The sequence below is a fragment of the Schistocerca americana genome, chromosome 11, assembly GCF_021461395.2.
Source record: "Schistocerca americana isolate TAMUIC-IGC-003095 chromosome 11, iqSchAmer2.1, whole genome shotgun sequence".
Taxonomy (NCBI): Eukaryota; Metazoa; Arthropoda; class Insecta; order Orthoptera; family Acrididae; genus Schistocerca; species Schistocerca americana.
The window spans coordinates 55,911,019-55,937,328 of NC_060129.1; the positions used below are offsets into that span (position 1 = coordinate 55,911,019).

Sequence of the window (26,310 nt, forward strand, 5' to 3'; positions counted from 1 at the left end):
GTTTCCTGAAAGTTTGGCTGTACATTTTTGTAACACCCTGTATATCATATCCGCTGTCCCTAGCATTTTTCCTTGAGTGGTATGCTTGCACAATCAACAGGCATCAATGTGTATGAGGGTCATTTACAGACCACAAAAGAAGACGAGAAATTAGGGCTTTTATGGAGGCAACAGACAGTTGCTTTTCCCTCACTCTGCTAGCAAGCAAAAAAGAAAAGGAAATGACTAATAGTGGTGGAACATACCCACCGCCATGTACCATACAATGTCTTGCATAGTATGTCTTCGGATTTACGTTTTTCAGTTTAAATGGTTCAAATGGCTCTAAGCACTATGCTTACGTTTTTCAGTCCTCTACCTTATATTCCCAAATGTTTGTTAGGTTTCATTCCTGTGAGAAGTTTATGAATCTAACCATCAACTTTCTCTTATGCAAGATGGACAAAATTAATACAACAACATTATATTTTACTGGATTAAGTTTTATGCCTCATACAAGCAGACCTTATCAAAGCTGTAAATTTTGCCAAAAAGATAACTTATTTGGATCTGCTATGACTTCTATGGTGAGGTAATATATGGATTTATCTGCATACGTCCACGAGTTTTTCTGTGACTGACGAATCTGTGAGTAATTCAGCACGTACCATTGAGGTAGCCATACTGTAACTATTTTGAGATCAATGTATCATGGGTGGTCTGTCTCATAAAAATAGTAACGCACTTTGTACCTTTGGCAACTTTGAAAATTTTTAGTTCAAACTGACAAATATCAATGATTCACTGAAAAGATAAACCATGTCCAATGTGTTCTGCAATCCGTTAATCATAAGTTACTGGAAGGAGGAATATTTTTCAAATGATCTACACTCTCATGGTTTAAACTTATACGAACTGTTTAACATCCAGAAGGGTCACAGAAAGTATGGTTAAACATATTGTTACAAATTCCGTTTGGATTCTATTCAGAACAATAAGCAAATAACAGTTGCTAATCCACATCAAGTGGAATATCACAAGAGTACTGTAAAGTTATTAATTGCACTTAGGTCAAGAAAACTCACAATCTGTGCCTGTTCCACAGTAATGCATTTCTTACATCAATTACACAAATACATTTTTATCACTATACATGCAATAAATCAGAGATGGGAGTGCTTACAGTATTCTCAGTTCCACCCACCTCCAAATTTAGTTCAGGATCCTCCTTGATAAAATCATTTGGCCAAGAGATTACCAAATTATCTTCAAGACACTGAAAGAGAGAAAAAGTCTCAGTTAAAACTACTTGTACCCTTCTGTACTTATGACATGGCTCCCAATATTTCTTTTTTTATGAATATAGCAGTTATTCTTCTAACATGTATCACCATAATTTCACACTCTGCTATACTGCACTAATTTTACACATAATCAGTCAGTACATAGCGTACTCCATGGTGCTTACTGACCCTTATCCTTCATTTGGGAACCTCACACTTTGCCCATAGCAAGAAGAAGAGAGAGAGTGTGCTTACTCGCTGTGCATTAACGTAGTTGGACAGGAGAGGTGGCAAGCCTGAGAACTACAATGAAATGAATATCCCTAGCTGCATACAGGCATTGATATAAATCAATAGGGACAGTCCAAAATAAGTGCCCCAACTGGGACTCGAACCTGGGATCTCCTGCATACATGGCAGATGCTCTATCCACCTGAGCCACTGAGGACACGGAGGATAGTGCAACTGCAGGGATTTATCTACTTATCTCTGGCATGCCTACCGTGAGACCCACATTCCCAACCTATTGTCCCGCACTATACTCATACTGCTCCTGCCCATTATACTCATTACTCGCAGCTTTTTGCCGATTCCCGAAAGAGTTCAGGCACTGTTTGTGCATCCGCATAGAAGAAGATGGTCAAATGGCCAGTGAGCCTTGAAGATGGTATCTGTTCTTTTGGAAATGTCAGAAACAACAGGTACCATCTCCATATACCCAAGAACTACGAGCAGCACTGTCACTTGAGACTCAAGTTGACATGTAATGGGATGGCGTTTGTTGCTTCTGCCCCGATTTATTTTGAGAGTTTGTTTAGGACTTGTGAGTGAATGGTTCAGAGTTGAAGGCTGTGGTTATAAAGAGGTGCTGAGAGTTGTAGTTACTGGTAATTACAGAAGAAAACGAACAAAACATATCCACGTTTTTCGATCCAGTGAACCGATATGGCTGAAGAGAAACTAAGGGTAAATATTTTGTAGGTCTCCAAAAACTAAAGTATAATTTCAAAATGGTTGACAGCAATTCCCCAGAAAGACAATCTGATTCAAGAGTTGTTTTGTATGTTATTCTCATTTTAGCGAGGAACAACAAATCCCTAGCATCAGTAAACAAGTTGTAATTGTAAGACATGGGTGGTCTCTTAAAACGAGAGCGGCTCAGTTGTTCCTCGTGTATTTCCCAATTTACTGAAGTATCTGTCGAAAATATTACACAAAAGAAAACTGTCCGTCAAGCAGTCGCTAAAGGGAAGCTGTGGAAAGAAGACAGTAAACAAGCTGCAGTTTTGATGTCTGCCAGTGCTGCTTTTGCTGAGGAAAATATAGGGAGCATATCAGTACTCAACGGAGTAGTAATCACATTAAAACGATGTTGATGTACCAGGAACTGGAAACTGTCCAATTACGTGATAAATTAAGGACAGCAAATGACGAAATAAATCTCTTCCAAAAGCAAGTCTTAGATGAAAACCATAAAATGGCTCAGTCAAATGTCCTAGATCATTGTAAACTCAGTAAAAACAGAAAATCATATTTGCCACTATGTTAACGAAATACCAATTAAAAAGAAAAAAAAGAGAATACAGTATGTGATGTGACAATTAATTGATTCTGGATACCGGGCTCTTGAACATTAACAGCTCAAAGAATATAGACACTGAAGCACGCATTGTTGCAACAACCTTCTGAAAAATCTCCAAAATTAAATGATTTCAAATGTTCGTGTGAAATTAACAAAGAGGCTTTAGAACAATTAATAACTATTTTCGGAAAGAACGAATAAAAACAAGATACGCTGATTTTTGATGAAGTAAAGCACGACGATATTTACATTTCAGTAACACTTTGCTGAAAATTTGTATCGTCAGTTTATGGGTATATACCTCGGACGACTGTAGTAATAACTTTGCCTATCATTGCTCTGGTGTTCATATCTGTTGCTCTGATGCGTAACCGTATTCACCCTATTTTAGTGTACTCGAATCACAATGTCACTCCTAGTGATGTCTAGCATATATTGATTCAAGTAATTATCCAGCTAGATCAAGCCAGAATGATACTTGTTGCATTCACTTCTTATGGTACAGTACAGACTGAATAAAGAGGTCCAGCAGTGTCTAGGAATTACTGACATAAAAAATAAAGTTCCTTGCTCAATATCAATTTGAGTGTTCCAGGTAGCAGCAATATGTTTCTATATTGAAGCGTATTGTCGAAGGGCGACCAGTTACTGCTAATGTTAAAAATAAACCTGGAATGGTTACTAAACACCATGGCTTGGTAATATTTGTATCTAATGAGTTTAGTATTGATCTTAATCCTCAGCGTTCTACAGGTGTTCCATGGCGTAGATATACTACGAAGAATAGGTTTAAGTTCGTAACATATTCTAAACCCAAAACTAGTGCAGATATATCTAAAGTGAAATCCTGGACAGATCTAGAGAAAGAATGTAAAGTTAAGAATCGCCTTTTTCAAGGTACTAATCCATTTTATATTGGACTTCAAATAGCTGGAGATGAACCTGAGAAGTCAGACAATGTTCAAAGCGAAGTGAAATATGTAACTATGTAGTAAGAAATAGAGTGTATATGACATTTTGTAAGAGGAAAGGTAATGTTACTTTCTGAATAAAGTTTATTGTTTACAGCTAATGTCTGCGTTGGAGTTTTTTATGCTAACTGGGACCATATCCGAAATTATCCGGACGACCTACGCCTGGCTTTCCCTGTTCCCAACAATCAACAGAGGATTGATGAATTAGCTGTAACATTCTATGGCAACAAGATTAATTATGCAGCAGCCGTTATTGTTTTAGAAGAATTGTGGTATTATAAGCCTAATTTGGACGATTTCATTCTTCAATTTAGGGACGCATACACAGAATATGTATTTATGTGGAATGGTACAAGGTGTGCTAATAGATATTTTGATTTTAGACAAGATCGCTATAGGCCATTGTGGTACAATTATTAGAACCTCAATAAATTAAACTCACAAGTCATAAATTGAGTAACAAATGGTTGACGTGATAAAACTGATGTACTTTTTAACAATGGCATCATCAACTTCAATTATCGATAAGATAGTTCTCCAGAATCAACGGGAGTATTTTTATTAGATAGATGAACAACTTAGTCGACACACTTATATTCTCTTGGTGATGCTTTGTACAAAACGCACAGGCTCACAAAAAGTTGATGAAATGGGGAAGCTTTGGTTCTGAAAGAACATACTGGCCACTAAGAGTAACCACTAAGAGTAACCACTAATAGTACCTTAGAAATACCTAAATACCTATGGAAAAGAGGTTGCATTTCTCTCCCAACAGCAGCATCATTTCGGTATCTCTAGGTCTCCGAGTTGCAATCGTCACTCATCAGTAAGACTAATTCTGCTTGGACAAGTTACAATTTGCTTGCCAGTAGAGTTCCTGTAAAACTTTCATTGTCTGTTGCAGAAACTGAACATAAACGCGAATTTTCGTTGACGTCATGCATAAGAGAAATGCAGATGTTTGCTGGATATTTGCAACAAAAGAACCAATACAGAGTTTTGGAGCAGAAAACATATTTGAAAAAAAAAACCTTTGTATTCCAAACAATATCGAAGATCCACAATGTAGGTCAGTCTGCTGATTTTGCCATTGTAACACATAGTTCTGTGGGTCACAATTAGACGAACTGACATCTCACTGCGGCACTGCTGAACTAGGGTAGTCAGCACGTTTCCTCTTCTACTCAATATCGTTTGCCTGCAACAGTGTTGTTTCTTCCATCCACTCAACGACTTGTCCTAAATTTTTAATTAAATCACCTGCCTATTTATTTCTGTTTGGATTTATCAGGTTAACATTCTGATGCTCACAGCTCTGGTTTGAATATTTTCTGGCGTATGAGACTTTTCCAACAATGCCACTTCCAACAATGCCACTTCCAACAATGCCACTTCCAACAATGCCACTTCCAACAATGCCACTTCCAACAATGCCACTTCCAACAATGCCACTTCCAACAATGCCACTTCCAACAATGCCACTTCCAACAATGCCACTTCCAACAATGCCACTTCCAACAATGCCACTTCCAACAATGCCACTTCCAACAATGCCATTTCCAACAATGTCATTTCCAACAATGTCATTTCCAACACTGTTTTTTCTTTCTGTCGAGATATCATGATTGTCTAAGAATGGAGAAAACATCATAGAGATCAGATTTTCTCTCAGTTGTGTTTACAATACTTAAGAACTAGGTTTATAGACCAACCCTGGGCCTGTAACTATTATAAGCCTAAATTTAAGTGTTGCTGTAGATACTACGTTAAGTCACAATCATTTTCATAGTTTCAGAGCTTTGAATGACTAATGCTACCTCATTTAACATCCAGCTGTAGGTTTGTGCCCACACAACAAAATTTCTCTACGGTTGTAAATGCAATTTCCAGTATGCACTGGGTCACTTTGCACCACTCCTGAGGGCAGAGTCAACACATCGGGCTTTTTAGCGTTTTGGACTACAAACCTCACTGTTATTTCATGTGCCCTATCAAGTTGGGATCCTTGCTATTTCCATTAATCTCTCAAATATTATGTTGAGCATTCATGGTGACAAGTACAATCTTGTCCCAAATCAGTACGCATTTTAAATGTACAGGGCATCTTCTCTCTCATATTTGTACCTTTGCTCTTTCCCTGTCCATCTCCTCACTACACCCACTAACTTCTTTGGATTTCAACACTCCCTCACATTGTTGTGTAACCTCTGTGTGACCATTGTCCTGTGATGGAAAGATCTATTAACATTGAAGCAATGTGTTAGTTAAATTCCTTGCACTTCTCCCATTGTCTCGTAATATGGAGGCTCATTGAAAAGTAATGCTGCCGATTTTTTAAATTCTGTCCTCAGTATTAATTGAGGTATTACTTATCATGCATATTACGTGGTCAAATTCCCATTTCACTGACAAGTTGCAACATTACTATTATGCAGCTTCTAATTGTAGTGTGTAACATTGCAGTGTGTAATGGAACTATGTTATTGCATGTGAAAGAGTGTGCTCTAATCAAGTTTGTAACTGCATGAAATGGGTCTTCAATTGAATCCACAGAAGAACGAAACCAGTGCATTGTTTTCAATATATCAACGTCAGGAATGTCGCAACATTCAATTGTTCATACTCATAATGAGGCAAACAGAACTCCTAACCTCAGCTCAAAGTGGACAGCTGCCTAGGCCAACACTTACAGACATCTTTCAAGAATTGAGTCTTATAGTGATAAAGTTGTGCAAGTAGAGGTGAGGCTGTGGCTCCATCAACAAAGTTGAACAACCTGCAGCGACAGTATCAATGAACCCATCACTCACTGGGAGAAACGATTTCATTGCCAATGTGGCTTTGTTGCAACACAAACATGTAGAGATGAAGAATAAAGGTGTAGAATGTTTATAAAGCTTTATTCAAAAATCTGTACGAGTTTTCACATAAATTTGGAGGCACTACTTTTCAACATGCCCTCATAAATGTGATTTAAAGTGCACATTGCTGCCTACTGACTTCCAATTGCTTCTACAGTTAAACTGTGCAAGGCAATTTACATTATGTGTCGGAGTATTTGTGATACCAATACAACTATCTTTCTCCAGTAACCCACAACAGAGGCAATATTGTAGAAACATCTGACGTTTGCAAAACCAGTTTTGTAGTTCAGGTGTTTGTGAATGCAGTGCTTGTATCAACAAGTGTCAGGAAGCATATGTTGGTGCTCAAAACTGTAATTTAGACATCACAGTCATGTTGTCTGATACTGGAATAAATATTATATCACACTGTTCTTACAAAATTCTGTGCAGATGGATGTATAGCATATAGTTCTCAAAACACACATTACCTACCAGTTCTGAGCTGCCTTTGTACTACATGTGTATACACTATGCACCACACAAAATGCACACATTAATTACACTCCATTTACAGTACCTATTTGACATACGTAACATTAAAATTGGTATTCTTTGTCCACGAGAGGGGAGGATACTTCTGACTGGTTTGACGTGGGCTGTCATGACTTGGGGTCCAGTGCCAGTCTCATAATCTCATAGCAGCAATGGTATCCAACATCTTCAACTACTTGTTTGGCATATTCCAATGTGTATTACCCCATAGTTTTTGCCCTCTACAGCTCCGTCTACTATCACACAAGTTATTCTCTGTTGACTTCATATACACATCATATTACACTGTCCCTTCCCATCAGCGTTTTCCATAAGTGCCTTTTTAGTAATTCTATGGAGACCCTCATTCCCAATCACCCAGTCATATCAGTTCAATTATTTTTATCGGTCTTTTGTAATAAAACATCTCAGATGGTTCAGTTACTTTATTTGCTGTATTCCACCTCCATCTAGACAGTAATGATTCTAGCTCTTCTTGTTTTACAAAGCTAGATACTATTACCAAAAACACAAAGATATACAGTGAACAGACAGAACATTATAATCACCTAACTAATAGACAGTATGTCCACTTTCAGCATGGGTAACAGCAGCAAGGCATTGTGCCCTGGAAGCGATGAGGCCTTGGTAGGTATTTGAAAGGAGTTTTTGTTTTGGGGAGGGGGGTGACCAATGAGCTCTGAAGCTATGTTCAATCACATTCCAAAACTATTCGATTGGGTTCAGATCTTGCGAGTTGGGGGAGAGGGAGCCAGCACATCAACTGGGACTCACCACTGTGTTCCTCTAACCACTCAATACTACTCCATCACACTCTTGGCCTTGTGACATGGTGCATTGTCTGGTTGAAAAATGCCAGTGGTGTCACGAAACGTTACTTATGAAGTGGCATATGTGGTCTGCAACTAGTGTATGATAGCCCTTGCCAATCACTCTGCCCTGAGTTCCATTGGATCCATGGATGGCCACATGAATGATCCCCAGATCATAATGGAGCTGCCACCAGTTTGTCTCTAGCTGTAGTACGAATTTCAAGACAAAGAATTGTTCCCATGGAAGACGACAGATCTGCGCCCTCCCACTGGCATGATGAGGGGGTTCATCAGACCATGCAACACACTGCCACTGTGCCAACGTTCAGTGCCAATGGTCACTTGCCCATTTCAGTTGTAGTTGTTGCTGATGATGTGATGTTAACATTCGCATGTTCAAGAGTCGTGGGCTGCGGGGGTCCATCAACATTGTTATGTGCACTGTGTATTCAGACACCCTTTTCTCTGACCAGCATTAAAGTCTGATGTTAGTTCTACCACAGTTTGCTGTCCATCCTCTTACCAATCTGCCTAGCTTATGACATCTGTAATGAGGGGACGTCACCCAGCTCCACAACGTCCTGATGTTGTTTCACCTTGGTTTTGCCGCAGCACTCATCGAACATCTGACAAGTCATACATTTTCCGAAATACTCGTGCTGAGCCTCTGGGCTATCACAATCTGCCCTTAGTCAAACTCAGATCACACACCTTCTCCATTCTACACATAGAGGATGCTCACTGATACTACATGTACCATGCATGTGTGACAGTCATCCTTTGCAAGGTGATGCTGTTATCACATGTATGGGTTTATATTGATACTATTGCAGAGGATGGAAAAAAGCAGTTTTAACGGTATATAATTACTTTGTAACTTCAAATGAAATTGGTTAAAATCAAATATTAAAGTTTTGTACCACATTTAAGTGCAATACAGTAATATTAACATATAAATTATGTACCGGGGTGTGTGGGTATGTGAAGAGCGGGATGTGTTGAGTAGAAGCACAATGCAAAGTAAGTTGCAGGATTGCGTTCATACACTTCACTCCTTAATAAGCCTGCAAAATGGTGAGAAGGAAATTTCCCACTCTCTTAACAGCACTGTTACAAATATTAAGAGCAAGGTATTTCACTAAATTATATGGACCCTTCCACAGTTTGGTTAAGGAATTACTGGGGACCAAGTATGAAGATATGCCCATGGCATGGGCAGGGGAAGGTGGAGGGTAAGCGTGAATGTGTTTTGTTTCTTTTCAACAACATGCATTAACACTTCACTAATAATGGTAATAGAAGAGCCGAGTGGAGGGTCTGAATCAGAGGCTGAGACGGTTCTGCGACCGTGTGGGCTGCAGATTCCTCAACTTGCGCCATAGGGTGGTGGATTTCGGGTTCCGCTGGATAGGTCAGGAGTCCACTACACACAAAATGCGGCTGCACAGGTAGCAGGGGTTGTGTGGCGTGGGCTTGGCGGTTTTTTAGGTTAGATGGCCTTTGGCAAGTACAGAAAGGGCAACAGCCTCAACGGGTGCAGGGCAAAGTCAGGACATGCGGGGACCAAGCAGCAATCAGTATTGTAATTGTAAACTGTCGAAGCTGCGTTGGTAAAGTACCGGAACTTCAAGCACTGATAGAAAGCACCGAAGCCGAAATCGTTATAGGTACAGAAAGCTGGTTGAAGCCAGAGATAAGTTCTGCCGAAATTTTTACAAAGGTACAGACGGTGTTTAGAAAGGATAGATTGCATGTAACCGGTGGTGGAGTGTTCGTCGCTGTTAGTACTAGTTTATCCTGTAGTGAAATAGAAGTGGATAGTTCCTGTGAATTATTATGGGTGGAGGTTACACTCAACAACCGAGGTAGGTTAATAATTGGGTCCTTTTACCGACCTCCCGACTCAGCAGCATTAGTGGCAGAACAACTGAGAGAAAATTTGGAATACATTTCACATAAATTTTCTCAGCATGTTATAGTCTTAGGTGGAGAATTCAATTTACCAGATATAGACTGGGACACTCAAATGTTTAGGATGGGTGGTAGGGACAGAGCATTGAGTGACATTATACTGAGTGCACTATCCGAAAATTACCTCGAGCAATTACACAGAGAACCGACTCGTGGAGATAACATCTTGGACCTACTGATAACAAACAGACCCGAACTTTTCGACTCTGTACGTAGAGAACAGGGAATCAGTGATCATAAGGCCGTTGCAGCATCCCTGAATATGGAAGTTAGTAGGAATATAAAAAAAGGGAGGAAAGTTTATCTGTTTAGCAAGAGTAATAGAAGGCAGATTTCAGACTACCTAACACATCAAAACGAAAATTTCTATTCCGACACTGACAATGTTGAGTGTTTATGGAAAAAGTTCAAGGCAATCGTAAAATGCGTTTTAGACAGGTACGTGCCGAGTAAAACTGTGAGGGACGGGAAAAACCCACCGTGGTACAACAACAAAGTTAGGAAACTACTGCGAAAGCAAAGAGCTTCACTCTAAGTTTAAATGCAGCCAAAACCTCTCAGACAAACAGAAGCTAAACGATGTCAAAGATAGCGTAAGGAGGGCTATGCGTGAAGCGTTCAGCGAATTCGAAAGTAAAATTCTATGTACCGACTTGACAGAAAATCCTAGGAAGTTCCGGTCTTACGTTAAATCAGTAAGTGGCTCGAAACAGCACGTCCAGACACTCCGAGATGATGATGGCATTGAAACAGAGGATGACATGCGTAAAGCTGAAATACTACACACCTTTTTCCAAAGCTGTTTCACAGAGGAAGACCGCACTGCAGTTCCTTCTCTAAATCCTCGCACAAACGAAAAAATGGCTGACATCGAAATAAGTGTCCAAGGAATAGAAAAGCAACTGGAATCACTCAACAGAGGAAAGTCCACTCGACCTGACGGGATACCAATTCGATTCTACACAGAGTACGCGAAAGAACTTGCCCCCCTTCTAACAGCCGTGTACCGCAAGTGTCTAGAGGAACGGAAGGTTCCAAATGAGTGGAAAAGAGCACAGGTAGTCCCAGTCTTCAAGAAGGGTCGTCGAGCAGATGCGCAAAACTATAGACCTATATCTCTGACGTCGATCTGTTGTAGAATCTCAGAACACGTTTTTTGCTCGAGTATCATGTCGTTTTTGGAAACCCAGAATCTACTATGTAGAAATCAACATGGATTCCGGAAACAGCGATCGTGTGAGACCCAACTCGCTTTATTTGTTCATGAGACCCAGAAAATATTAGATACAGGCTCCCAGGTAGATGCTATTTTTCTTGACGTCCGGAAGGCGTTCGATACAGTTCCGCACTGTCGCCTGATAAAGTAAGAGCCTACGGAATATCAGACCAGCTGTGTGGCTGGATTGAAGAGTTTTTAGCAAACAGAACACAGCATGTTGTTATCAATGAAGAGACGTCTACAGACGTTAAAGTAACCTCTGGCGTGCCACAGGGGAGTGTTATGGGACCATTGCTTTTCACAATATATATAAATGACCTAGTAGATAGTGTCGGAAGTCCCATGCGGCTTTTCGCTGATGATGCTGTAGTATACAGAGAAGTTGCAGCATTAGAAAATTGTAGCGAAATGCAGGAAGATCTGCAGCGGATAGGCACTTGGTGCAGGGAGTGGCAACTGACCCTTAACATAGACAAATGTAATGTATTGCGAATACATAGAAAGAAGGATCCTTTATTGTATGATTATATGATAGCGGAACAAACACTGGTAGCAGTTACTTCTGTAACATATCTGGGAGCATGCGTGCGGAACGATTTGAAGTGGAATGATCATATAAAATTAATTGTTGGTAAGGCAGGTACCATGTTGAGATTCATTGGGAGAGTCCTTAGAAAATGTAGTCCATCAACAAAGGAGGTGGCTTACAAAACACTCGTTCGACCTATACTTGAGTATTGCTTATCAGTGTGGGATTCGTACCAGATCGGGTTGATAGAGGAGATAGAGAAGATCCAAAGAAGAGCGGCGCGTTTCGTCACAGGGTTATTTGGTAACCATGATAGCGTTACAGAGATGTTTAACAAAATCAAGTGGCAGACTCTGCAAGAGAGGAGCTCTGCATCGCGGTGTAGCTTACTCGCCAGATTTCGAGAGGGTGCGTTTCTGGATGAGGTATCGAATATATTGCTTCCCCCTACTTATACCTCCGGAGGAGATCACGAATATAAAATTAGAGAGATTAGAGCGCGCACGGAGGCTTTCAGACAGTCGTTCTTCCCGCGAACCATACGCGACTCTAACAGGAAAGGGAGGTAATGACAGTGGCACGTAAAGTGCCCTCCGCCACACACCGTTGGGTGGCTTGCAGAGTATAAATGTAGATGTAGAATGTAGATATGGACAAAATCTGTATGAATGTCTATACTGTTTTACACTGCTAGAGGGAGAAATTTGGTGTCATCCAGTACAGTAACTAAAATGTTCTTCCAGGGAAAGCAACTTCCCCCACTACAACTGTAGTTCGATTTTCAATTTACATACAGTCTATACCTCCCCAGAATTCCCTGTCCAGTTCTCTTCTGTAAGTAGACAAAATAACTTCACTCAGCTGGCCTTTATACATGGTGATTTTTTTCCACCATGTACAAACTCTAGGGATTGATTGATGAGAGGATGCAGAACAAAGAAGGTCTAATGAACTTATGTCCAGAATGCATAGTTTCCTTGCTAGAGACCATTTATGTAATCATACAGAGACTGTGACCTAGACTGTGCTGTACCAAGCTGCCACAGTTGCAATAAGTACTGAAATCGTTTCCATGTGACTCACTGCATGTGAGTATGTGCTGTAGCACGTTCTGTCTGTAGCTGTTTGGTCAAGCTGCAACTGAACAGTGGCAAAGCCAGGATGAATAAATTGCTCCAATGTCTTCACATCTGGAATGGGCTGTGCATATACAGTACTTCTGAGATAACCAGAAATCGAATGGGTTGAGATCTGGTGAATGAGCAGGACACGCAACTGGACACCCCCCCCCCCATCAGATACAGATACATCTACCAGTGGAGACAACTGAGAGGGGTCCAGACATCAACAGTGAAGTGGGCTGGAGCACCATCATATACAGCCACATAATCCTTTGTTCACTGATCCTGATGATTCACTGTCACCATACCACAGGGGCTCTGCATACTGTCCCATAGATGACTGTTATGAAAGCTGACGATACCACTCTGCATAAAGGTGACATCTGTGGATAGGATGGATGACAAATTTTAGAACTGTGGTTGTCTGGTGAAGGGACTAGAGACGAAACTGCTCCTGATGTGGAAAATCTGTCACTATCAAGCAAGCCCTGTTGTCTTAAGAGTTAATGGTAGCAACAATTGTCACAGAGAATGTTCCACACGGTCATCTGGGCTACACTGTACTGGCAGGCCAACTGTCTGGAACTAACAAAGCAGTTGCCTTCCACAGCGTTAATTACATTGTCCTCCAAGTCTGGTGTCTGCATATTTTGGGTACACCCTTCATGATTTCCTGCTTCCTGAAACAACCGTGTCTTCGACAAACAGTGAAACACTGTTGCCAACATTGAATGGTGTGGTTCTTATTGGCGGGGATAGGTCTCCTGATACAACCCTGCTAGCCATCGCCATTCGCCTTTCCATAAGGAAACACCACGTTTGCAAGCTCTCAATACGAATATGGAACGATTGTGTACAATGCTGTATCACATCCACTACAACGTGAGTCGATAAGAGAAGTGAATCGGAGACATTACCAATTACTATGTTAGGAGAGGATCCTATGGCAAGATGTATGAGAAACAGTATTACTTTCTAGTAGGAAACCATGCATACAGTAACTGTGGCTGGATGGTATGGTACATATTAGACCTCACTCTATGTAACAATGTGTGATTTAATAAATGGTCTCTAGCATGGAAATCGTGCATTTCTGGACATAGGACCTTCCCTGTATTGTATTCCCTCATCCAGCAATCCCTGTAGTTTGTAAACGGTGAAAAGTACACTCTATATGGCAGTGTTAATTTCTGATTATTAAATCAATACTCACTGCATGTATTATGCGAGGTAATGCATAAAATACAAGCCTGAAATTGAAACCGAGAAGTACTTAGTTTGTAGATGTGATAGTGTTGGTGGCAAAGGGACTGGATTGGTAAATGTGTCACCTTGTTGCTGTCTACCATTGAAAGCATGTTGTAAGGCTGTGTAATTATGTTGCTGTCACTTGGTGAATTAACAAATCATCAGAAAGGCACTGCAGGTCTCTCACTATTAATTGTGTTAGTGATAGGATGCATAAATCTTTTACGTTTAGGAGTAAGTGGAACTTATTGCAGTTGTGAAATGGGCTGCACTGAGTGGACCTACGTACCATACATCCATAGTATATCTTCCAAGATGGGCGTGAGTATGTCTGATGGAATGGGACTGACCATATTCCATCTAGAACAGTAGTCTGCTGTAATGCATTGCTTGTCTTATGCTGAAATATCTTACATTCTGTAACAGGTTACCAATCTCTGTTGTAGAGAAATGCAATTTAAGACTCTGGGTCTCTTCAGATGTTGGTAAGCAAAAGCGGAAGAGGTGCATTTTGAAATCCCTGATGCCACGAAAAATATTCCAGAAAGGCATAGAAAAGACAAAGAAATTGACATTATCACATATATATTGATGAAGTGTTACAGTTCAGACAGGCTCTTCCGTGTGGGGGACACTCACAGTCTTCTGTTCAAATTTTTTTTACATAATACCTCACCAAACAACAACAAAGTACTTCCTTAACAAACTGAAAATAACTCCACTGCACAAACATGAGCTCAGTGAAGTTATTTTGTCTACTCACACAGGCGAACTGGACAATAAATGCTGGGGAGGTATAGTCTGTCTTAATTGAAAAGCAAGCAGCACTCATGGTGAAGGAATTTTCACCTCCCACAAGAAGGCTACAACCTCCATAAAGGATGACACAATCAGTTTCCCCTCTAACAGCGTAGAACAGTCTGGAACGATTTTCAGAGACTCTGTCTGTATGTGTTTGTGTTAATGTCATTAGTAACTAATATCAGGTTTCCATTAAGTCTTGACGCATTCTGTGGAAAATAAATGGCCTCCAGGCATGACTGCAGACTGTGGTAGTGAGCTCTTCATAGGCACATGGTGGAAAGTTGTAATAACTTTGTGAGACACCGTTTGGTTGCTTATTGTGACATAGTGGGGTAGATCGAATGGAGAATCACCACCTTTATCTTCAGTTTGGAGACCTGTGAAGGAAGGAAGGAAGAGCATGAACATAATCTGACAACATATATTTCCTTTGCTTCTACTCCCCATACCTCCCCATCACCCTGTTGCACTCACAGAACATGATTTGTACTGTAATATGGCTGTACTACACTTACACATGGTACACAAATTTGTTTCTAAACCCCTCCATGTAAAGATAATTAATTTCGTATAGTTAAAGCAATATTTTTAATAATTGGTTTTTCTATTCCCTGAAATGCAGAAGCTATTAGTCATAGATGCAAAAGGAACATTCTTGGCAAATTTCATGTAGTTTGATTCTGTGTGGGGAAACATTTTCAGTCGAAACTCAATTTTTCAGTTACTCAAAATAAATCGTAAAATGTGACCTTCAAACATCACTGCCCCATCCCAAGACTCACATCCTACCATTCTGGATTTTTAGCATACTGATCAGGCCACTCCCTCTTGGCACTAGGCAAAAATTAGTGGCTACACGATATTTTTCCCATAATCGAACATCTTTGGGCTTCACAGACTGGGCTACAAAAAGAGAGTTCAGTGATCATTAGACAAATGAACACAGCATTCCTTCGTGTATCACCATAATTTACAGAATTCCATACTGTTCTCACAATTTCTCACTATGTCACCACACCTGTTCAGTCCACACATTGCATCCTCTATACCTTTTAAAGTTCTCTGTGAAATATTCTCATTACTGGCATTCTGCAGCTTACAGCACTGGATATGAATGAGACCATGATTTGATGTTATTCCTTGTAACATTATCACTATTTTTATGGTGTTACACACACGTAATATTTATATTGTCTTCTCTCCTTTTTCCTTTTGCAACTTTTATATGCGACTTATCTGCTATTCCTACGAAAACTGACCATCTTTATTACACATAATAGTGATGCAGGTGGTGGTTTCCATTCTTATACCAATGGTGATAATGCATACATGAAGTGCAAACAATTATGACGAAAGTATCTGGTTGATCCATAACCAGTGCCCAGTGACTGAAGTTTCTCACTTCCAGGAGATCACTTGATTAAATATTTCTTATGCCATTCCTAACAAATCCCATTGTTCTTCCCCTCATTAGCGTGGTGTTAAATATTCTTTTCAAATAACCAAGTGTTTCTTCCTCTAACATTATTTAATGGTCTCACTGTGTTAAAAATCCACACAAGATTCCTGTGTATATAAAAAAAAAACATCAGCATTTTCCTGTCAAGGTATCAAATACATTCCTCTGTAGTTCTCTCATGCTCATATTATGCAGTGTTAAGGCAGAAGAAGAGTCACCTGTACTGTATAGTGATGGCGGAATTTAATTATTGTATAAAAGCAAGGAATACGAATTTGTTGCTTCCAGGTCATTTGTAATGCTGTTTATATTTTGTCACCCTACAACGGGAAAAGCTGCATGAATGGTCAGTCACATCTGGATAAGAGAGCAAAGTGGTGCAGAGATTGTGAACTTGCTGTAAATGATCAGAAAAGTGACCAAAATGCTGAGGTCATCAGTCCGTTCAGAAACATAAAACTGCACTTATATAGCACACTTTGGTTCACTGGTAAAATGCAACTAGTCCACAAAGGAGATTGCTTATAAACCAGTTGCACAATTCATACTGCAAGCCTGCTCAGGTGTGTGGCACCTGCACCACATATGACTATCACATCAGAGCACCACAAATGTTCACAAGTTTGACCCATGTGACAGTGTCATGCAGATACTAAGAAACGAGACACATCGATGTTTTTAAGATGGATGCCAACTGTCCTATGAAAGCCTAGTTACAGAGATTTAAGAACCAGCTGTAAGTGATGAATCTAGAAATGTACTACATCCTATTATGTATCACTTCCCCAGGGAACATAAAGACAAGACTTGACTAATTACAGCATGCACAGAGTCAAATGGCTCTGAGCACTATGGGACTTAACTTCTGAGGCCATCAGCCCCCTAGAACTTTGAACTACTTAAAACTAACTAACCTAAGGGCATTAAACACATCCATGCCCGAGGCAGGATTCGAACCTGCGACCGTAGCGGTCGCGCGGTTCCAGACTGTAGCGCCTAGAACCGCTCGGCCACACAGGCCGGCTTCACAGTCATTTTCATGGCCATTTTCCTGCACTCAGTTTGTGAATGGAATGGAAGAATCCATACTTACTGGTACAGTAGGAAGTACTATCTGCCGTATAACTCTCAGCAGATTCTGGAGTATGGATTTTTATGAGGACATGGATGTAAATGCTTTTCACTCTTTTTCCATTTTTCCTTCCATTCACCTATAATAACACAACACAACATTTCCACTGAGTTAGACTCTACACTTCGAGTGCACTGAAAGGATGTTTGTTGTACTTGCCATCAGTAGACTACCCACCCCCCACCCCCTAACCCCTCTAGACTCAACCTATGCTAGTCCATATCCTCTACCCATATCCCCTTCCTTGCTCTCACTTCAACACACACACACACACACACACACACACACACACACACACACACACACACACACACAGTTCCAGTCCCTTCAGAATAGTGGCATGTGAAGAACTGCACTGCTAGTTGTCACTAACAGTTAGGAGATACAGATAAAAGTCTAATTCTGCCCTCTTGAGACTACTTGCATGTGTATGGATAGACAGAGACTAATCTAACAGTGCTGAGATTAACAATTCCCATTGTGTATGCCCTGATTCCTCTTATTTATCATCATTTCTCCTGATGTAGATGTGTCGAAGCATATTTTGGCATTCAGAGGAAAAAAAGTCGGTGATTGAAATTTTGAGGAAAGAACTCAATACAAAGAGAAACGCCTTTCTTCTGATTGCCACTTCATCTCATAACGTACACATTACACTTTCCCCTCTATTTTGCAATAATACGAAACAAGCTGTCCTCCTTTGAACTTTCTCGGTCCCCTCCATTAATCCTATCTACTAAGGACCCCATACTGTTCAGCAATACTCCAGAAGATAGCAGACAAGCATAGTGTAGGTAGTCTACTTGATTTGTTGCACCTTCTACGTGGACTGCCAATGAAACACTTCAGTTCACCTTCCCCACAACATTTTTTATGTTAAGGTTTTTGTAATTTTAGTCCCTGGGTGTTTTGCTGAATCTCTAATCATTAAATCTATATGATTTATCATGTAAACCAAAATTCAGTGGCGTTCTACAGTTCTGGTGTGGGGGACTTAACACGTTCTATTGTTCAGTTCAACTAGAATTTCCCACAGCCTTCATGGCAACAATCAGCACAGAGCTGTTTACAGCCAATTGAATTGAGTGATTACAAACTCCTTGCCAGGTCCTTTTATTCCAAATACGATTCTATACATCACTACCATTAATTTATATATCGAGGAAACAACATAGGATAGAAACAAAGTATTTCATGATCTAGGATTGTTAGAGAAATCAATAAATATACACTCCTGGAAATTGAAATAAGAACACCATGAATTCATTGTCCCAGGAAGGGGAAACTTTATTGACACATTCCTGGGGTCAGATACATCACATGATCACACTGACAGAACCACAGGCACATAGACACAGGCAACAGAGCATGCACAATGTCGGCAATAGTACAGTGTATATCCACCTTTTGCAGCAATGCAGGCTGCTATTCTCCCATGGAGACGATCGTAGAGATGCTGGATGTAGTCCTGTGGAATGGCTTGCCATGCCATTTCCACCTGGCGCCTCAGTTGGACCAGTGTTTGTGCTGGACGTGCAGACCGCGTGAGACGACGCTTCATCCAGTCCCAAACATGCTCAATGGGGGACAGATCCGGAGATCTTGCTGGCCAGGGTAGTTGACTTACACCTTCTAGAGCACGTTGGGTGGCACGGGATACATGCGGACGTGCATTGTCCTGTTGGAACAGCAAGTTCCCTTACCGGTCTAGGAATGGTAGAACGATGGGTTCGATGACGGTTTGGATGTACCGTGCACTATTCAGTGTCCTCTCGACGATCACCAGTGGTGTACAGCCAGTGTATGAGATCGCTCCCCACACCATGATGCCGGGTGTTGGCCCTGTGTGCCTCAGTCGTATGCAGTCCTGATTGTGGCGCTCACCTGCACGGCGCCAAACACGCATACGACCATCATTGGCACCAAGGCAGAAGCGACTCTCATCGCTGAAGATGACACGTCTCCATTCGTCCCTCCATTCACGCCTGTCGCGACACCATTGGAGGCGGGCTGCACGATGTTGGGGCGTGAGCGGAAGACGGCCTAACGGTGTGCGGGACCGTAGCCCAGCTTCATGGAGACGGTTGCGAATGGTCCTCGCCGATACCCCAGGAGCAACAGTGTCCCTAATTTGCTGGGAAGTGGCGGTGCGGTCCCCTACGGCACTGCGTAGGATCCTACGGTCTTGGCGTGCATCCGTGTGTCGCTGCGGTCCGGTCCCAGGTCGACGGGCACGTGCACCTTCCGCCGACCACTGGCGACAACATCGATGTACTGTGGAGACCTCACGCCCCACGTGTTGAGCAATTCGGCGGTACATCCACCCGGCCTCCCGCATGCCCACTATACGCCCTCGCTCAAAGTCCGTCAACTGCACATACGGTTCACGTCCACGCTATCGCGGCATGCTACCAGTGTTAAAGACTGCGATGGAGCTCCGTATGCCACGGCAAACTGGCTGACACTGACGGCGGCGGTGCACAAATGCTGCGCAGCTAGCGCCATTCGATGGCCAACACCGCGGTTCCTGGTGTGTCCGCTGTGCCGTGCGTGTGATCATTGCTTGTACAGCCATCTCGCAGTGTCCGGAGCAAGTATGGTGGGTCTGACACACCGGTGTCAATGTGTTCTTTTTTCCATTTCCAGGAGTGTATTTCGTAAGAAGTATGAAGAATTGACATTACATAGGTTAGAATCAATACGTTTTCGGTGGAAATATAATGGTAAAAATAATAAATGTAGGTCTTTGGAGAATCAATATAAAGCAAAGTATGAAACGTTCGCTGAGCTACTGCACTTGTACTTTGGGTCATGAAGTGACAAAACTGCTATGCACTGTTCTGTTCATGCATTGGATTTGGAGGCTGCCAGACTGAAGCACAGAACATGATTTTGTTTGAAGAAATTGACTGATTGAAATGGTATCCTTATCTATTCATTTCAAAATATACTGTTGAGGTATGACCAGTTACTGTATGTATTGAAAACTGACTAGTATTTAGTGTATGGTTATATTTCATATGAATGAGTTTATAACTGTCACTGAAGTTATGGTAACAATGTTACATATTGTTAAAGCAGAATGCCACGTACCAGTCTACTACAAAATGGCAATATACATAAAAGGGAGAAAATAAAGCAATATTTTGATATCGGAATGAAGAATGTGCCAAGACCGCTATACAACCATACAGACACAAATGAAAGTTAAACACCTTTTTTGGAACGAAGTGTATCAATGTAAAGTAAAGTAATGCCAATCAATAATGTTAGTTTAAGCAGTGAAAAGTAACACAAGATATAAACAAATCACACTGAACAGATTCAGAAGGATGTAGGTTGCAGTAGGTACTGGGAGATGAAGATTGCACAGGATAGAATAGCATGGAGACCTGCATCACACCTGTCTCTGCACTGAAGACCACAACAACAACAACAATAAACAAATCCTTTTGTAATCCACAAGGATTGTTAGTATTAAATCGAGTTCTTTAAGTATGAAGAATGTTTATTAAATAGGTTTGAATCGATAGGTATTTGTGGGCACTTCATGGTAAAAATAATGAACTGGTACTTACAGTATTATATAAATTGGAGAGGTCTGTCTACATTCACATCTTAATTCTGCAAACCACTGATGTGCACGGCAGAGGTAACATCCCACTGGCTTTTTTCCCATTCTATTCACACATGGAGCGCAGGAAGAATGACTGTTTAAATGTGTTCATGAAATCGGTAATAAATCTAATTTTGACACGACACATATGGGAGCTATACACATGGGACCTCAGCACCAGGTGCTTGTAATTAAAGAGCAGCTACTTGCACAGGTTCAGTATGGAATTTGATCATCATACCAAAGGAAAACTTAGTAGCTGCATTAATGGGGGAACTGGATGACACTGGAAAAAGCCAGTTCCGACTTTGGACACCCCAGTGCAAAATTTGACACTGTACAGTGTTTGTCTGACACTATGACATACATGCTGTCATTTGACAATCCATAACATGAGTGAACAGTGTGGCTATCAAGTGAGACCATGGGCTGTTAGTGAAACAGTTTTCTGTGAAGAGCAGGAATTACAGTGCCGCACTGACACAGTAAGTTCTGCGGAGAGGACCAATGTCATTAAATGGTTTAAAGGAGATGATAATGAAATTATAAAACATAAGTGAGCTTGGTGCAGCATCTGGAAGAGGGAGGCACTCTATCTGGATGGAGTTGTTGTTTGCTATAACTGACCATGTGGCCGTGTCCCAGATAGGGCTAGCGTTCGTATTGTGTCATGAGAACTGTTCATTCCACAGTGTGGCGTGGAGTATCTGACTGACACTTTTATGGATCCCTGTATTATAATGTCATTTTTTGTTTTTGCTTTGTTTTCATTGGGTCAGTTTGGCTGGACCACCGGAGTGCCTATCTTATGTGCTGCTACAGATAAGGTGAGTACACCATTTGTTTGCAAATTGTATTTACAAGCATCAAACAGCAGCGACTTATTTTCAGTTATCTTTGTGGATACAGTTTACTTTCTAATTTCTTGCATGTCTGAATACTTACCAGGCGTAGTCTAGCATCCTAATAACTGGGTAGTGTAAAGTTTTTCCATCTTTGGTATGAATAGGGACTGACTGCTCTGCTCAGATTTGAGCCTAGTTGGTGACTTAGCAAACAGCTCCAGGTGGTGTTGGCTTTGGCCACACAGCTCCAGGCTATTGCCAATGGGCATCACTATAGAGGACTAGACATCTATGTCCCACACATCTCCCGATTGGTCAACTACTGTGGCCCTCCTAGGAACTGCCTGCACTGGTGCTGATCCCTCACCTGCAGTCGGGTCATAAGTAGCTCCAGCAAAAGAATTTCTGAGGGGCTGATCAGAGTTCCACCCCAGATAGTATGACAAACAAGTTCTGGGAGCTATTTGTAGCTGACGAAATTCCTGAGCCAGATGAAGTCGTTCCTCTTTTCCAGAACAGGCTTCTCAGTCCACAAAGTCTGGGCATTCACAGGGGGGGGGGGGGGGGTTACTGGTAGTTGGGAATTCCAACATTAGGGGATATGGCTGCTGAGGAGGGGAAGGAATCCATTGTGCACTCTGCAGATATAAGGACGAATTCTGGAAGGCATTATCCTAGAAGGGGAATTGGTGCTTCCAGATACCATGAAAAACAAAGTGTGCTGCCAAGTGCAGGTAGTGGCTCATTTTGGAACTAAAAAGATGTCTTGCATTGGATTGGATTGGATTGGAAGAGATTCTCTATGGTTTTGAGTGACTAGTTGAAGTAGTGAAGACCAAGTCTTGGTTGTGAGATGAAGGCAGAGCTCGCCATCTGTAGCACCATATGCATAACCAACTGTGGTCCTAGGGTACAGAGGCCAGTGGATGGCTCGAATCAAGGGTCCAGATGGTTCTGCCACCATGTAGGCAGAAGATTCCTTGACTTGCACCATAGGGTGGTGGGTTTCTGGGTTCTGCTTAGTAAGTCAGGAGTCCACTATACACAGGAAGTGGCTACACACGTAGTGGCATTTGTGTGAAGGGAACTGGGCAGTATTTTTTAGGTTCCTGTGGAAGGAACATGTTCTTACAAACTGCTAGTGAAAAAGTTCAGATAACCAGCTTATGCAACAGACTGTACAACGATACATTGCCACCAACATACATCTCAGAAGGCTTAAGAAGACAGGATAAAAAAATGAGGGCTCCTATGGAAGCATATAGCCAATCAATTCTCCATTATTCCAGTTGCAAGTGTGACACAATGTTAATGATCATTGGTGGCCTAAGGTATCATCCATCATGCACTGTATGTCGGCTGAACAAATATATATCTAGTTATAGATAAATGGGAAGACTTGGGGGCTCTACCAAATAGTGACTAAAAGCATCATATATTGGCTAGCAGGATTGGAGCTAGGTTGGCTTTTAACCCTCTCAAAACTCACAAACTCACTCAAGGGGTCTGCACCTGGGATTATTCAAAAAGAAATCACTTGACAGGAATTAGCATTGACCCACTCAAGAGTCACCACACATGATGCAACCAGTTAGGTTTCTGTTAATAACCTGCCTAATGAATGAAAAACATAATAAATTTAGACAGCGTTGTCTATGGAGTGCAGCAACCTGACGCTAACTTTGATCCAAACGACTGTCAATATCACGTTAACATTTGTTTATTGTTATCTGTTTCGGCTTTTGTTGAAACCATCTTCAGACTTAACGCCCCCTATGGCTGGTGCTGGCAACTGATCAGTTCTTCACAATAGCATGATCGTGCACAGCACCAGCCATAGGGGTTCAAAAAATTTGAGGATGGCTTTAACATAATCTGAAACTGGTAATAATAAACTAATGTTATGGCAATCTCGACTGCTGTTTTAATCAATGAAAAACATTATCTCGTTTACTATATTTTTATTAAAACGGCCAGTTTTGGTTTGAATGACCGGTCACTTCAGATCTAAGTTGGTGTATGGAAGAATGACGTGCAACAATACATGAAATTATTTGAGTACCACTATAATGCTGACGCTTACAATGGTACTGCAAATGACATTAAAACATGAAATTATTTGTACTTGTTTCAGCCAGGTGTAGTTTGTCACTGGTGCTAAAAATGTAACATAAAACAGTGTTACACAAAGTAAAACAGCACAAGGAACACATTTGTCAACAACCATAAAAATCAGAAGTGCTTACAATAGCAACAAGATGATTTTACGTAGCTGGAAAGAGGGGTATCTTGATTGCTTGAAGAGCAGCAAATTTATACTTCCAAAAGAAAAGAGTATTAATGAACAAAACATTTTCCTACACCACTTATTATGATAATGTTCTCCAGTAAACATACGGTCTCCAGTGGCTCACTACTCCCATCAACGTGCATTTTTTTCATGTCTGCCAGCCATGGAAAGATGGTGGTTGGTGCAGACTGTGGCCTGCATAAACACACAGGTGTGATTTGTCACACAAACTGCTGTGGCATGTGGTACACCTCTGTGGCCATTCTGTTTCCCCTCACTATTATCTTGCAACTGTTTCAATACATACTGTAATTATTTTCTAAAACACAGCTGTTTTTATAAGCAGATTCTGTTTCCTACTTAAATCAGATTTTCAAGTAATAATCCTTTATTCTATAAATGATAAGTTCTTCCAGTTGTGTTTTAAGAAATGAAGCATCAGAACAATACAGGTCTGATGTGTGTTTTAAAAGTACTATTCCTATCTCACAAAATATATAAACATACACTGAAACATACACTTTACAGTAAGATTGTTTCTCACATGTGTGGTTTCACTTTTATCATGGGAGACACATTGTTTCAAATTTCAAGATCTTATCAATATCATTGCAAGAATTTCATCTTATGCCACAACCATGACACTGAAAGTGAGTTACCTGTTCCAGTATTACATTATTTATAACAATTTTTGATCTGATATATGATTTTTCCCTTGACTACCTTAACACTGGTTTTCTTAATGGAGATTTTCATGTGACATTCAGAAACCAACAAATCAAGATGATAGACAGCTCTCTGAAGATTCTCTTCATTTTCTTCAATTATTATGTATCATATGGATATGAGCAGGGAACATAGTTCCAGAAATGAAGACATTAGGAATGAATTGCAAGTTGATTCAATGCACAACAAACGGAAATAGATGGTGGGAACATGTAGATAGAATGCCTGAAAGCAACTTCCTAAACTAATTCTTGATTACAAACCACAAGGGAGAAGAAAGAGGTGAAGGTAACAGAAGGGATTGCTAGAACGTGTTGACCAGCAGAGGTGAAATCACCTAACACATGATGGGAGAAGAACAAAAGGAAGAATCATGTAGTGCAATGTACACAATCATATGTATTAGATCAACATAATTTCTCTTTACAGATAATAAACTTTAGAACGTGATCGGCTGAAGCATGTCATCTGCTAAAATGGAAGATGTATCAGGCGACAGCTGTAGACGGGCGTGTAACAGAGTAAAATAGGGGCACTCAAGTAAAAGGTGTCTCACTGTCCACAGTTGAGAGCAATGGGGGCCAAAGCGGGGGAGGATCGCCACTTAAAAGATGTCGATGTCAAAAGACAGTGCCCTGTCCGGAGTGTAGTTAAAATTACCTCCTCCTGACAACAAGTTCGGGAGGAAGAGGTCCAAGCACAAGGAAGAGCTGTCACGTGCCTCAATTTATTATTGGGAAGTGTAGACCAATGTGCTTGCCATAAAAGAGCAACACGACGACATAAAACACTCTGTAGATCGGCGAAGGGAACCATGCAAACAGCAGGTTGAAGAAGAGAGACTGCAGCCTTGGTCGCTATATTGGCCGCCTCATTTCCACGGATATGAACATGTCCTGGGATCCAGAGGAACACCACAGAAATGCCCCCCCCCCCCCAAGTGGAGCAAGTGGAGGCAGTCCTAAATCTGGTGGATCACAGGGTGGACAGGGTAGAGAGCTTGAAGACTGAGGAGAGAGCTGAGCGAATCTGAGCGTATAATGTACAGTACACGCTGATGGCGATGGATGTATTAGACAGCCTGGAGAACAGTGTGAAGCTCCGCAGTAAAAACCGAACACTGGTTGGGAAGCCGAAATCGATTGGGCATGTCGCCAACAATATAGGCACTCCCAGCACCAAATGATGTTTTTGATCCATCAGTGTAAACAGATGTGGCATCCTTCATTTGCGCACATAGAGCGGCAAATGGCCGACGATAAACGAGAGAATGGGTACCATCCTTGGGAAACTGACAAAGGTCACAGAGCAGGCAGGTCTGT

General features: G+C 41.2%; 1 protein-coding gene across 1 annotated transcript in view; it reads right to left on the reverse strand.

The window, feature by feature from the left end:
• LOC124554127 (zinc finger protein 70-like) overlaps positions 1 to 26,310 on the reverse strand; it is a 109,576-nt gene that overhangs the window by 22,113 nt on the left and 61,153 nt on the right. The window contains exon 2 of the mRNA XM_047128188.1: positions 1,184 to 1,255. Coding sequence (XP_046984144.1) covers positions 1,184 to 1,255 — 72 coding nt within the window. The remainder of the gene's footprint in view (positions 1 to 1,183; positions 1,256 to 26,310) is intronic.